Below are 15,770 nucleotides of genomic sequence, written 5' to 3' on the forward strand. Positions count from 1 at the left end.
TGATCACACTTCTTGCTTGCTAATACTTCCGCTTTGATATTAACATCTAAATCCTCTGTAGGTGGTTCTGTAAATTCCCAGCTAGGTCTTCCCCAGTGTGTCCCTCCCCAATACAACACATTGAAAGGCTGCAGCCCTCATCTGCTCAGCATGCGCCTCAGGGTGCTCCACCACTTCTCTGATCTCATGTACAAGTCATGGAGGCTGCTCAATCTGGATGCCAGGAATATGGTAATCATGTTTCCTATCGGCCCTTTAAGAGACCTGCTCTTCTGTATCCAGTTCTTGACTTTTGTCTTACTGTTTCGTTGATTGTCATTCAGGTGTCTACTTCGAGGTACACTTCGGGGACAACAGCTATAGTCCGTGGTGAGCTCAGAGGTCTTCTATCACCCAAAGTCAACACTCTGCCTCTGGTACGCTCCATTGGCAGAACGATGACCCAGGGAAAGACATACGGGCCGCAGATCACCGTGAAACGTATTTCCACAAGGTACGTACGATTGTCAGGGGAATAGGGGAAGGTCGCATTTACACTAGTCAGCAGGAATAGAGGAGTTTCCTGATCCTTTTGTGTTTGTTCCTAACCAACTTACAGAGGGCGTTCCAGCAAGCCCATCTTTGTACAAATTGCCAAGCAAGTGGTGAACCTGAACCCTCTCGAGCTGCGACTACCGTCCAGAGCATGGAAGGTCAAGCTCATCGGTGAGGGAGCGGATGATGCCGGCGGAGTTTTTGATGACACCATTACAGAGATGTGCCAGGTAAAGGGATAACAAACAAACAAAATGGAACTCAAGTTGAAAGTTTTCTGATTTTGCTGGTTTTGAGCAGGAGCTGCAGTCTACTGCGGTGGACCTCCTGATCCGTACACCCAACAGCTTTACGGATGTAGGCAGTCATACTGACAGGTACTGGTGCACTTTCCCTCCAACCTTAATCCCAGTGCCTCGAATGTCCAGTCTCAAGATTTGGTATTGTGTCCTAACAGGTTCCTGCTGAACCCGGCCGCTCTCTCCAAAGATCACATGGTCCAGTTTCGCTTCTTGGGCATCCTGATGGCGGTGGCCATCCGCACCAAGAAACCTCTGGATCTGCATCTGGCGCCGTGGGTCTGGAAACAGCTCTGCTCCATGCCGCTGGAAGAGCCTGACTTGGAGGAGGTGGACCTCCTCACCTTTCGCACCTTGCAAGGCATTCTCCACTTGGACAACAGCGGCATTACAGAGGAGAATTTCCATGTGGTGAGAAGTCTTCATCTGTGTCTCACTTCTGTTTTCAAATGATGGAAAATTAGAAACAAAAGTTGTAATCTCAACCTCAAATTCCTTTCTGTCTTTTTGATGAATGTTACTGCGTCTCGTCGTGAAGATGATCCCGCTGGATTCGTTCGTGGCCCACAGTGCAGACGGCAGGCTGGTGCCAGTGGTTCCGGGAGGTCAAAACATTTCCCTCAATTTTTCCAACCGCACAGAATACGTGGAGAGGGCGCTGCAGTATAGACTTCATGAAATGGACTCTCAGGTTTGAAGCAAAGACAGTAGTACCCGGAATCCCACCAACCCCTCTTAACACCTGCTTATTAAACAGCAATGCATTTTATTTTTGGACCGTACTGTAATGTCCGTGGTTGGCATTTGTCCAGGTGGCGTCGGTCAGAGAGGGCATGTCAGCCATCATCCCCGTTCCGCTCCTCTCCCTGCTGACCGCCCAGCAGCTGGAGCAGCTTGTATGCGGCCTGCCCGAGGTGTCAGTGGAGACGCTAAAGAAGCTTGTCCGCTACCGGGACATCGCCGAGAGCCATCAGCTGGTGGCTTGGTTCTGGCAGAGCTTGGAGGAGTTCACCAACGAGGAGCGCGTGCTTTTCCTGCGCTTCGTCTCCGGCAGGTCCCGGCTGCCGTCCAACCCGGCTGACATGACGCAGAAGTTCCAGATCATCAAGGTGGATCGGGTGAGTCAACGCTGTAAAATGAAGCCTGATCTAAAAATTTTGAACAAAAATGGGAAGTATTTTTGATACATGTATATTTTCTATCATTACTTTATTATTATTCTCCTGAATTTCCCCTTTGTGGGTCAACTAAGGATAAATCTGTGTCCCTCCAGCCCGTCAACGGCCTGCCGACGGCCCAGACGTGTTTCTTCTTGTTGCGCCTTCCGCCGTACACAAGCCAGGCGGTGCTGGCCGAGCGTCTGCGCTACTCCATACACAACTGTCCCTCCATCGACATGGACAACTACATGCTGACGCACAACACGGAGCCCTTAGAGACCTCCGACACTGAGGACTGAGCCCGCCATTATATGCACTGAATTTTAATTTATTTTCCCCATGGGTGAGTGTTGTTGTTTTGCATTTGTGTGAAGTATTGTGTATTTATTGCAGTGCTTGAATCGAGAAGCCACTGATATAATATAGACTATTTCTTATCATATAAGCCACAGAATCAATGTGCCTGTTTTAAGATGTAATTTAAGTATCTGTCCAATGTAGGCAGTGTTACTGTAAAATAAAGACTGCTTACTTCTAGCTTGTTATTTTTTCAATTGACATGCAGATTTAAAATTTAAACAATGAACGTCTGAACCACAGTATGAGGCAAACCACTCGTTCTCCATTTTGCCCAAAACTACCATGTTGAAAATAGGGATCGTTCCATATTAATTACATATATAACAAACTGTGCATTAATAAAATGTATACAATATATGTAATTTAATATGGTGTTACCCCAGATATGTGGAAGAAAATGGATGGACATCAAATATGAGGAAGACCACAGCTTGAGCAGGTTGGCCCATTGCTAAAGATATCCAAGTGTGTCCGGTCCATCATATTGAATGTGCCAGTCACGTGAATTAATACAATGACCTTCATAAAGTAACAGTATAGTCACAACTACTTATTTTCCACTCTCTGTCACAATGTGATTCTTTTAGGCAATGCTAATTTATCCTCAAGGTTTTAAGATTTTTTTTTTTTTTTTTTTTAATCATACTGTGCTGCTGAGAAGACCTTATTAATATTATTTTGCCAGCTGCTTCGACAGACGGCGTAGAATTCAACCTGCAGTCAGCATTCTTGCAGCTGAAAGAGAGTGTGAGATAAATATAACATCCATATTTCATCTTAACAAGGATGCACTAATCTCAGGTAAAGGCCAGTGTTGGGGAAAATGTCAACATGGCCTCCAGCTGTTTTTATATCTCTACTAAAGAAATGAATAAGTGTAAATTCACCTGAATCTTGTAATGTAATAGATCGAGTCAGTCAGAAATGAATTTGACCAAAAGATTCCGACTTATCGGAACGTTTGGCAGGTAAGAGCCATATTTATCCATCGATAATAGAATTTGTTTTCAGTGATGCTTTCCAGCTTTTAAGATGTTTTATTTAAGGTAACCCTTTGTTTTTCTTTTTATTCCTGGAAAAAACCAAAGCATGTCTTTCCATCCTGAATTTTTAATTCGTGAAAGGAAGGTTTGACCTACATAGTCTCACAATCTGAGTGCAAACGGTTACTTGATCTCCTCCCCCTCCCCAAATCAGAGCACCCTACTGGGAATTGGATGAACTTTTCCAAACAAGGACAACTCAGGCTTTTGGGTCAACACGTCGCTGAGGTAATGCGGTGATGTGACGCATTACCTGAAACCCCCGCGCCTGTCACCTCACCATCTCTGTTTACAGGATAGGCGGAACGTTGACCATCATCACACCTCTCGGACACTTTAGACTTCAGACTACAGTTTCAGCCGCTGATGACATACTGCCAACTAATGTTCTGACGCTCGCGAAAAGGAGATCAGGACTTGATGAAAGGCTTTGAGGGTATTTAATGATGGCATCATGTTGTTTTTTGAGCCTCCAAAAGCAGAGTACGTCATGTCCACCGAAAGGATTATACAACGTAAAAAAACGTCAGCATGTTGGCTAGTGCTTGTTTCAGGATGCCCATGAAGATAGAAGAATATATTGCCCTGACAAACTCAAAATTTTCCATTTCACCCTATTTTTAAAGTTGAAGTTAAGTCAAAAATGTCTTTACAATAATATGTATGATTCACTCCATTATAGCACCATCACTAAATTTGAACCACATTCTTTATGATATAAATAAAATACCCATTAAAATGTGGAAACTGTGTAATATAGTAATAATTATTTATGAGTAAAGCCCATATACATAAATGTAAATGGTAAAAGAAAATACCGTTGATGCCTTAAATTATTTATGCTTTAAAATGGAATCCATTAACACTGAATGTAAATGACTTGTAATTCACTGAATTTATTTTGGGTCTTTTTGATGTCGTGTTTAGAATATGCACTTCAAAATGTGTATCTCCTATCGGGATTTTGCTACATTGCTTTTCGTGAATTATTAAAAAAAAAGTATTTTTGTTACTCTCCTGGTTAGGTGGGTGGGCGGAGCTACGGCGCACACCTGGCTAGCATAATTAGGTACGTATACAGTGTATTGCACAAATGTAAGCTAATTGCTACGGTACAGTTTTTTTTATTATGTGCTCTTATTTGCCACATTTGTGCTGTTCTTTCATTTCCCCCATTTATTGTAAGTAATTCTAGTATTCCCGCCTCTAACATTTGTTTCTGTCTTTTACTATAGATTTGTTGTTCCTTTGTATGCTTCCTGATTAATGTATTCGAAACGCCGCACTCAGTAGTGTAGGGGCGTCAGAGTGAGTATCTAAAGTCGCCCTAAATTTACATTATTTACTCTTCGTTCTTTATGTCCATTTTCTGCCACACATACGCGGTTCACTTCCCTCGCGTGACCGACTCTCGAGAGAAGAGTAAAAAGTCCCTCTTGGCGAGAGGCTAAAATTGAGAAATATACTATATATTTATATATATGGCAGTGGACATACGTGTGTGTGTGTATGTATGTATATATGTATGTGTATATGTATACATGTAAATATGTATATATACGTATATACGTATGTATATACGTGTATATATATAGGATATACGTGTATAGTATATGTATGTGTGTGTGTGTGTATATATATATATATGTGTGCACACACGTGTGTGTGTGTGTGTGTGTGTGTATATATATATATATATATAAAATTTGTTTTTGTATTTGTTTTTCAAGAAACAATTCATCAATCTGGGCTAAGTGGAACGGCGTGTTGACAGACGATTAACAAAATCCACATCAGAGAGGCCCCAACAATCCATTACAAGGAAATGCTGGATAACATGATGTCCATCAACCAAGTCATGTGGACGTCTCCGGTGATGCCAATTGCAGTGAGTGCAAAAATTATGTTTTCTACTGTTATGACACTTGGTTAACGACCGCTGAAGGAAACTATAACTGATTATGGCCCATGATCAAAATGTGTTGATCCCATTAAACATCTACGGGAGGAGCTTAAACTTGCAGTCTATATAAGGCGGCTTTGTTTTCACATTTTTGAATGACTAATTCAGTCAACAAAGAAATATCTTTAAGAAAGTTGAACAAGTCTCGTAGCTTGTGAATAGCGTGTGCCGTACTTCCGCCGCAGCCTCCAAGTTGGTAACCTTTCCTAGCCACGCCATATCAGTGGCGATTGGCCTAAGAGGGAAACGCTGAGGTGTGTCTTGGGATTTAAGTGGGATTTACGAGGTGCTCGGCCATTGTGGGGGGGGCGGCCGGTGAGACTGCTTTGATAAATAATGCAACGGCAGCGTTTGAAGGAGGAAGGCGATCTCCGGCCGGACCTTTCTAGAAGCATTCAATAGAGTACTTGGATCAGGTTCATTTGTTTAACTTAAGTTTGAAGACCCTTCGTTTTTTATTACCATGTTGGGAGTACCAGCAGGCTTTCGAAGACTTTAATAATTAATTTCCCTAACCATCATTTAAGGAAATTAACAATGAATTATTAATTTTCTTTTTTTCATTAGCAGTTAAACATGAAGCCAAGATGACACAAAGCAGCTCATTAAACAGCATCACGTTCTAATATATTGGCTAATACTAATCAAAGTAATTATAGCGAATTGATTCTCGTTTAGAAATCAGTCTGCTAAATTTTCTGGCCAGGGGAACCTGTCATACTCCGGCATTTTAAATTTGTACTTTCTGTCCCGATCTCTCATAAGCTGTATTATTGCCACCCAATGCTAATTTCCCATGAGTGCCATCATACAAAATAATCACTGCAGAAAGATTATATTCCTGCCACCATATTGGCTCCATGAAGTGGATTGTTTTGGAATTAATAAATTTGTTAAAATTATCTTAACATACAAGTGCAAAGAGAGGACACAAACCCCATTAAGACTCGGATATATCGGTTTGGTTAAATGCATCCAAACATTCCCAAAGCAGTCTGAGATTTAAATTATACTATCATCGTTTTTCAGTAGCACTTGTCCTTATTAAGGTCAAACGCGTGGGAATGGGTGGCGACGTAATAAAACGAGATGTTCATTGAGCATTCGCAATGTCGTGAAAGATATCTTACATTGAAATGATCATAATTCAGTCTAATGACGCATTCAGCTGACCTTCAGTCGTCAGTCAGACACTGCTAGTCATAAAAATCCATTTTATTCAGTCATCATCCATTGTCCACCGTTTTATAACACTCGGTTAAATATAACAAAAGCCTCTTTCTATACGGCCTATAAGAGCTGCCATTTTCTTACCTTTTTGCAGTGACGCAGTGGCATTAAATAATATAGCTGAATTGAATGATTTTTTTTGTTCCACAAGGGGGCCAAGGATATCTCGGGGGGTCAGAAAAACAACCCAAAAATGTTTTGCAAAACCATAAAATTCTCCAGAAAACACCGATACAGATTCATCAGATGTTTTTGCATGATCTCAATGTATAAGAGAGGCTAAAGTAATATTAGTGTCTTCGGGTCTCAACATAGTCCGGTCATTTTCAAACACAACGTTTGAAGGACAGAATCGCCGATGATTGGAGATAAAGTACTTATAAAACGACAGATTTATGATGCGACACGTGTACTCTATCGGGGGGGTCGTCTTTGTCACAGGCTTGCCAACATACATCATCTGGCTTCCGGACGGACAACTCATTGGCCGAGGATTTACCTTCCTCGGCTGGCAGTGGACATCCGCTGGGCTTGGAAGCCAATATTAAACATCGCTTTCAGTTTCATTCAGCTCTTATGCAACAACATCTGGACAAGGGACCTCGGACGACCAGACCACCCTCTTTTTTTAAGCAGCAGAGATTACATCAACAGCAATCCCACCGCCCCTCAATGGGATCAAAACATGAAGGGCATTCCTGTGTGCTTTGACTAACAGCCAAGAACAGGAATTTCTTCCCCCTCCCTTCACGCTTTCTATTTGCTAATGACGTTGAAATTGTCATTTTGCATTCCCAGTAATCATAAACATCTGGAGTACGCCATCTGTCCATGTTGTTGTTTAATGGGCTTCACTCTTATTAAGTGGAAGGGGAAAAAAAAAGTCCTATTCATATATCATGTTGAATGCGTTAAGCTGAATGATACGCAACATCTTTGACCTGAGATTTTTTATGAATGAGTTATCTTATCCTGCTTTATGTCCTTGAGGGTGGGCATCTTTTTCCATTCCAGAAAAAAATTCAGGCTACCATTTGGCACGAGTCAAGTGAATTGACTCATTTGCGCACACCTTTTGCCTCACCCGTCATTCAGGTGTTGATGAAGCCCAGTTGACAGCCTTACGCTGCCTAATTCCAGATTTGTGCCATACGCAGTGTCCACTTGCTAAGCATAGTAATCCCAAAGGATTGTCAAGTATTTTTAGTAATGTATTTACCGATTCTCCGTTGATCCCTTGATGGGTAGTAGAGTCGCCGGAGTACGCACCTCAGTCGCTGTGCAAATGTGGAATGGGGACTCTTGGTGTGAGCAAGCCAAATGTCCAATCCAGAAACTCTTCTCCATTCCGTTCATGTCAGGAATACTTTCTGGTGGTTTAAAGTGTATAGCATCAGCAATCCTACAAGGCTAACATTTTTTTTAAATAAAATAAATAAATAGTAGCAGTCCCCTGTGGTCCGACCCATTACCACACACCGTGTTCCTCACCTTGGAAGAGAAACTCTGCTCAAAGCTTGATGATACATTTCAGAGAAAATGACAGTGTGATCCAACAGTCAATGCGGCGGCATCATCACAGGATGCTGCCAGAAAGCTCCAAGACTGAGGGCCAAAGAAGTTGAAGGTGTCTGGTAACAAAAATGGATCGAACTTAGAGGTCATCAGAAAGCCACTCTAATTGCCTCCTAGCTTTCGTAAAGACACTCCAGGCATGGCCTAAGCCCGGGTGGACACACCAAACAATCTTAGCTGGTCCAGTGTTTGTTTGCTTGAAACAAGTCAGGATTTGTACGCAGGACACGTTTTGCTGAAGAAATTGAGGATGTGACAGGAATTTTGCTACTGAATGTTTTGGATTGGGGCTAGATTCACACCTTGTCTGGGATGTCTTCTGGTTCTTCTCCATCAATCAACATGTGGCCACTGGCATTAGCTATGGGTTCAAAATATCACATTTTATTTTTTACAAATTTACTTGCATCTATGCTTTAAAAAAAAAACACGGTAATTTGTTGACCAGTGTTATTTGTCAGTCCACATTTTCTCCTTTAGGGAAGAATTGCATAAAAAGACTAACAAATGAAGTAGCGTGCTGTGTAAATATTTTTAATCATGATTACTACTAACAGCACTAATTCTAACAGTAAGTGAAAGCTGCCTTAACTGAAGGCTGCTAATGACTTTTATTTTTATTTAAAAAAAAAAATTCAATCACCTATAAAAGGCCATCCCTTGATTCCATCCATCCATCAATTTTCTCTCCGGCTTATCCTCATTAGGGTCAAACATGAGCTGGATCCTTTCCCAGCGGCGTTTGAGCAGAACTGGTTTGAACAGGTTGCCAGCCAGACACTCTGCTAAAAGTTATTATATCTAATCAAGTGAATACTTTGTATTTTAGAGAGGTTTCGCTGATCTCATCAGCCCTCTGGCAGAAGTGAAATAAAATAAAAAATGGTCAAATTGTCAAGTATCTCAGAATTGCACTTTGATTAAAGCATTTGGTAACACATTAAGGACTCAAGTGACCTTCCAGGCTAAGTGAGGAGCTAATCATTGTCATGCAAGGGAATGTTGCCTGATTGACTCAGCTAATACCATGAGCTTCATCATTGCTTTTCCAATAACATATCCCCCAAAATTCACTGGTCTTTTCTGTTTTTATTAGTCTCAAAGGAGAAATCCGAAAGCTTGATTATTGGCAAGGTCATCAAGTCACGTTAAACTTTATTACAATCGTAAATATTCAACCTCCTTGAAAATGACAATACATCATTTTTTTTCAATTTCAAGGTTTTAGTCTGTCGATCCTTTCTGTTTATGCTGAAGAGGAAGTCTCTTCAGGACAAACAATATATCGATTAATTGGATCAGTGAGGGAGAGTAAACAAGATGTTGAACTTGGCATACATCCCGCCTTGATGACTACATCAGATCTAATTTCATCCCATTCCAGTCCATTATTGTTGCACCAGAATGCAGGATTTATAAGACAAACACACAAAAGCACTTTGTTGTTGGCATACTTGCTAGCTCAAAAATCATGTTGATGCTGTATGTCTATTCATATTTCTGAAACATGTCTCAAAGCTCTCAAATATGTCGATAATATATTTATAGTCTCGTCTACTCGTCCACAAAGGGATCATGTTGGCCTTGAGTCTAAATTAAGTCTGTTGTGTTCAATCAGTTATGGCATCGAGTTTGCCGGCCGCCATCAATGCTGCATCTAATGTTGTGGTCAGTAGTTACCCAAAGTGGTCAAACTCTCTAAATAAGCAAAATCGTTCCATGTAGGACCAAAAGATGCATGGTAGAAAGCTTTAAATCCAGGTCTTAGTCCATTGAGCTCATCCCTATGAATAAAACAAAAGCTAACAGTGTCAAGGTGTCCCAATTTGATACTGCGCTAATGATTCGAGCGCAAATGACTCACTTAGCTCTCCCGTAAAAAAACAAACATTGAGGCAGCAATACTATGACGTGACTCTGTTTGCTTGACGTGGTAACCTGACGTCAAATCCTGCTTATGTTTTGAGGCTGACTCGTACGCTGATTGACCAAATCTATTTCGGTGCATTCCCGTCCTTAGTTTTGGTGGGCTCATTTGTGTACTATGTTCCAACCATAGCCCTTCTCCCCGAATAAATTAAAAAAGATCAGCAGAAAGTGCATCATTTAACTAATTTTTCAGATAATACAAAAATATTTAAACACCTTCTACCTAATATAGTGAATGAGAGCAAGAGAAATGGACAACACAAAAATGAGTGTACAAAACATTGTACCGATCTTGTATGTTTGCAGTAAACAAATATTCGTATTTATTTTGGGGGAAAATGTCGATATAATTGAAAGCATGGTGCTGGAATGAAAAGAAGAATAAACAAGCTAGGCATCAAATGTTCTCTCTGTGTTTACGGCAGACAGGTTCTGGACGTTTCTCTCGAATTGTTTCAGCTGTGTGGAGCAATTGCCATTTTGATAATTAATCTGTCTAGCTTTAGCGGGCCCAAGCTCACTGATTATAACCGTGTTGTGTCGGAGACCCACTTTTCCATCGCTACAGCGGGGTGCTGCGGTATGCCGGGTGGGGAGGAATTGCCCGTACGCTTACGTCAGGCGGTCACGCGCGCCACACGTGAAAAAAGCTGCCCGGTCTAATGTCATTGATGCAAATCCATCAATGAATCCAGAGAAGTGTCTGACAGCAAACTGTCACTGACTGATGTTCTGGCTGAGGGGAGGCTTTCAAGAAAATGAGCTTCTCACAGCAAGAGCATTCAGTCGCTTGATGAACGACTTCAACTTTTCACCTTTAAAGAGATCAAGTGTTGACGAATGATGCACTGGTCTTTTCCCGATATTTTTTTTTTTTTGTATTGTAGCTGCTGGATGTTGGCACAAAGTCATGAAAAGTCCCAAGTCATGTTCTCCTCACTGCACGACAGCAGCAGCAGCTGTGCAGGACACGTGACTGTGTTCCTGTCACACTGGCAATGAGCTAGATCATGATTGATAAGCTTAAACGTTGTTGGAATGAAGGACATTAGGACAGCCTAACAGACTTTTTTTTTTTTTTTTTTTTATCTCACTTGAGTTTTGAAAATGTTTGTCTTAAACACTTTGACCTTGGTCTTGATTTGGTCGAGACACTTCAAAGTCTAGACTCCACAGAGTGTCACTTGAGACTTTACCAACATTAGCTGAGAAATACAACGGCCATACAATATGCATACAAAACATCTCATCTGAAGCCCTCATTTATTTTCCACCTCCTGTCATTCTGACGCCTCGGCCCATGCCCTCACAACGGGGCAAACGACACACCCTATGATAGATTATCTAACCCCATCCTCCCTCGTAATCATAAAAGTAGCCAGAGTAACACGCGACGAACAGCTGGCTTTAAATATAGCTACTTCCACCCCTCCTTTTTCCCTGTCTTCTGTTCCCTGTTTTAATCTTATTATGCAATTTTTATTTTTTGCAAACATTACCCTGCAAACGCACTTGAAGCACAGCTGAGCGCTCTCAAAGTCGACATTCACTAAAATTGAGAGTGAAGGTTTATAGCCGTATAAAAGTTGTCAAGTGTGTCCGCACGTGTCCACACCTGACATTGCGCTGTATCATTTGCCATTCTGATGGGCTCAAATACAGGTGGGAGCACTCGAGTTTCGTCCGCAGATGGGATGTGTTTACAAACTGCGCCCGGCACACCTGATACTTTACATGTAATTCGAGTTGCCTAGCGCCGCGGCACGAGGCACTGCAGGTAAAGATTTGACTACAGACCAAGCCAATGGCATTCGAGTTCTTAGGCAACCTGGTAGATTTCACGTGCGCAAGAGTGGGGTCACGGTGCATCCCATCTGATCTTCTTGGCAATTTAAAAAATAAAAATGAAAATAAAGCATATCTAAAGCCACCCTGGAAATAACAATTAATCATCTCGACAGATCTCGCCACGTGAAAAAGTAACAACGCCTGTTTATAGTTGCCCCAACATCAACATCCCGACAAACACCACTTTTAACATTGCGAGAATTTAAAGACGAGATTAAAGATAAAGGCGCATCCCACGCTGAAAGAGATGGCCCATCTTTCCTGTACGCAACCTAATAACAAAAAAAAAAAAAAAGACAACACAGCCTATTTAAATATGCGGCGGCTTCAACATAGCAACCTGCGTTGTTTGTAGATTAGACGGAAGGCATAGTTCACGGCATGATTAATGCTCCCGTTAACCATGTAGCGCTAGATAAATCACGGGCCCCCTGCTTAAAATATAATCTTGGCGGCTTTGTCGTCAGCACGCAGCTGCATAGAAGGACTTTTATGTAGGTCAGGTTAACAAATTGCGCTTCCGTGATGCACTTCGTAAGGTCACCCGAGGAGAAACGTAAAGCTTTCTTTTCGGTTTTGTTTCATACACGTTAGCATCTGAACTTTAGCAATGTTGACTATCATAACTCTCCATCCATCATGAAGCTCTTAACCCCTTGAGGTCTTGGACTTTGTCAACTCCAGAAAGTGCAGGTTCTGACCTGACCTCACATCGCCTCAGTCTTGACTTTATCCTCGGTTCTTAACTGGGCTGTTTATGGTTTAATGTATTTGTGCAGGGTTAGGTTAGGTTGTGGCTTAGGTTAAAGTCGTTAGAGTACCCTTAGCGACTGGATAGTTTGAAGTAGAGGTAAGAATGTGAGAAGGCCTCTCTCCACATACACACACACACACACACGTACAGGCAGTGCTTATTGCATTAGCAGTGCCTACTCGAATGAATTTGCAGCACACGTGGAGCCCACTTGACCACCGCACCCTTGAGGCTAATGCAATACCGCCGCGGCCACTTTTGGATCCAACAGCATCTCGCCGAGCAACCGGAGACGTTTCCGTGAAGAGTGGATGAGAGTTTTTGCACCCGCTTGAATTGTTTGATAGTGCTATTAGCCCGACCGATTGGATCAGCCGTGCACTTAGGCCAACATTTGTCGTATTATTTTTGTTTGGACAGCAATAGTGCTTTGCTGAGGCTAAATATTTATTAATTTATCAGCAAATATTAAAATAACCACGGTAACCACTTGTGTGTTTTTGATTAAATGCTAACTAGTTTTGTTGAACGTGCAAACCATATATGTACCAGATTGTGGTAGAATAGAAAAAAAAAATGAATCAATAAATTGCATCTAATGTTTCTTATTTCTACAGTCTGGTGGCGGTTTGCTGTCGTCTTTCCTGAAGACAGACGATCTCGAGTTGGGCAAAGACTTTTGGTCACAAAGTAACGCAGTAAGTCTCGGAATTGTAACTTAAATCTGATTACTATAATAGATTTAGTAACATGTTGGATTGCGAGTCGATCACCCTCATATTTTTCATGACTTTTATGACATCCGTGACACTCCGGTTTGTTTACACCCTGGCAATTTTATTTATTTATTTTTATTCTTGATGGAGCCAACCTTTTCTACGGGTTGGTGGCTGTCCAACCTCATCCCCCTGCGCTCCGTGATAGCCTCATGGCCCTGGCCTGGAGATGGACCAAACCCGCAATCCTATTAAAATGCTACTCTCCTCCCAGCTCCAATCACACTTTAATTAAAATAGCCAGTCCAGCATGGGCGGAAGTCCAAAGACGACAGGAGAATTAGATGTCATGTGCGTCAAGAAAAATATTTTTATTTATGCATTGATTTAAGGCCCCTCGAAACGGACTTTACGTCCAATGACTTGCAAAAAATACAATAAAATAAAAAATATAATGGAAAGGGGAGGGGCTATGGGACTGTAACGCAATGCTGCCATTCTGTTGGCGGCTGATGCTATTTGTGGCATAAGTAATAGCTGCCAGTGCAGGCCTATGAAATGCTTCATGTCAAGATGAGCTATTGACCGTAAGCAGAGATGACTGGGATGTAATCTTAGAGACACAATGCAATTTTAGACTGGCCAATCAGACGGCAGCGGACGGAACATTGTGCTCCGTGGGAGGCCACGTTTGCTCTCAGTTGCAATTGTCACTCTTGAGACCTCGTTGCGTCTTTTCCTTAGTTTTTAAACGATCAAATATTTAGTAATAATGTACGTTTGAGTAAAGTTGTCCATGAAGTATAGACATTTTGTTGTTTATGTCAAAACATAAAAAGTGGGAGACTAACTTCAAATTTGTTCCCATTTCTTCACCATTATAATCGATTCCACACAAATCACCATCGATTCTTATACCAATGCAGGCTTACGTTCCATGAATCCGAGAGATTCTTTAACCGTATAAATATACTTTTGTTGTCCTCTGACACGAACATCCGGGGATTTGCACATTGTTCAATATCAGTATTACTTTAAGCCATAAATCTTATGCAATCTTTCTCTTTTAGTCTGCCCCCTCCCATCCTGCCTTGCCCTTCCCCTTCACTGGTACCATGAACTGTGGAAGTGAAATTACACAAGAAGGGGTTGAACAGTTGGCATGCTGACTAATCCAACCAAACGAAAAGAGGGGGAAAAAACAGGAGGAAATAAATGAAGGGATGTCTGTTTCAATTAGGGTAACATTTGGATCATTACATAATAATCCAACGGTAAGCATGCAAAACATCCAAGCTAATATCCTGCCGGGTCATCAAGACAGCCAGCTGCGCTGAATCAGATGTTGCTTATGCTTACTATTATGAAAGAACTATTACCACTTTATTCTCAAAAATAAATCTACTTAATCGATCACAGCCTCCGAGGAGGCAAAAGAAAACATCTAGCATAGCATGCTAAATTGTTAGTGAAAGAGCATGAGTGATCTGAAGAAACAACAAACAGGAGGAAATTGCTTTTCGACAAAACATGACTACCTACGGGGACAAAACTCGATGTAGTCCTGTAATGAAGGACTACTTACATGCGTTAAATCAAGACCGAGTTGTCGGCCAACGCTGTCATTAGAGCCTTTAATTAAGGACATTAGTAACACGTGTGTATGGGGCTCTGTCCAAATGGAGGCGGTGTGTGTGTGTTTCTGTGTCTGTGTGTGTGGTGAGACTTGTGCAATTGATTCTCCTGATTTATTACCAGTGCACGCTATTACCGCCAAATCCCTCCACATTCCCCCATAGTCAAACCAATTTATCTCATAAAGATGTGAGTGACAGTTGCAGCATTATCCGTTAGCCTGAAACATTAGCTTCCACTCGTTTTCAACTACATTATTTTTGATCGTTATTTCTTAGTGTACAGTGACCTGTAAATTGCAGGTGATTCCAAAACTAGATAATTACCAATTTGTTGTGATATGGCGATCAAAGATTCATTTTAGTCCACAATCATAAAGGCCCATAAAGCAAATTTTTGTCATGTATTTTTTGGAAAGGGCGGCGATTCTTTTTATTTCATTTGAAGTGTTTTAGAAGATTTTAATGCAAACCTTTCATTGCAAAAAACACATTTGAATATACAAGAGAATCTCCTCACTGAAATATTAGCAGTCATTATGATGCAGCGCTGTTGTGCACCAGTGCAAACTCAATATTGCACAAGCTGCACAACATACCTCGTCGTGTAACACTGAAAAAAAAAATCTGCTGGCTTTACATAAAAAGTGTGGACATTGGTCTCACCACGCGTTAAAATCCTGTTCAAACCGACATGCCTGACTTTATTTCATGCAACATTGGTG

At 41.5% G+C, this 15,770-nt stretch overlaps 1 protein-coding gene across 2 annotated transcripts in view; it reads left to right on the top strand.

Moving 5' to 3' along the window:
• The window catches only part of LOC148389828 (putative E3 ubiquitin-protein ligase HERC1), a 38,510-nt gene extending 23,178 nt beyond the window's left edge, over positions 1-15,332 (top strand). For both annotated transcript variants that reach the window (XM_088392041.1, XM_088392042.1), the window contains 16 exons: positions 62-231; positions 324-493; positions 599-764; positions 835-911; positions 992-1,244; positions 1,372-1,524; positions 1,646-1,951; positions 2,107-2,336; positions 2,737-2,792; positions 3,039-3,624; positions 3,692-3,832; positions 4,422-4,465; positions 4,632-4,704; positions 5,127-5,284; positions 13,313-13,393; positions 14,482-15,332. In XM_088392041.1, coding sequence (XP_088248167.1) covers positions 62-231; positions 324-493; positions 599-764; positions 835-911; positions 992-1,244; positions 1,372-1,524; positions 1,646-1,951; positions 2,107-2,292 — 1,481 coding nt within the window. In that variant the 3' untranslated portion in view covers positions 2,293-2,336; positions 2,737-2,792; positions 3,039-3,624; ... (4 more) ...; positions 13,313-13,393; positions 14,482-15,332. The remainder of the gene's footprint in view (positions 1-61; positions 232-323; positions 494-598; positions 765-834; positions 912-991; positions 1,245-1,371; positions 1,525-1,645; positions 1,952-2,106; positions 2,337-2,736; positions 2,793-3,038; positions 3,625-3,691; positions 3,833-4,421; positions 4,466-4,631; positions 4,705-5,126; positions 5,285-13,312; positions 13,394-14,481) is intronic.
• The last annotated feature ends 438 nt before the right edge of the window (positions 15,333-15,770 follow it).

Source organism: Syngnathus floridae, chromosome 12 (genome assembly GCF_059516105.1).
Source record: "Syngnathus floridae isolate MCC-2025c chromosome 12, RoL_Sflo_1.0, whole genome shotgun sequence".
NCBI lineage: Eukaryota > Metazoa > Chordata > Actinopteri > Syngnathiformes > Syngnathidae > Syngnathus > Syngnathus floridae.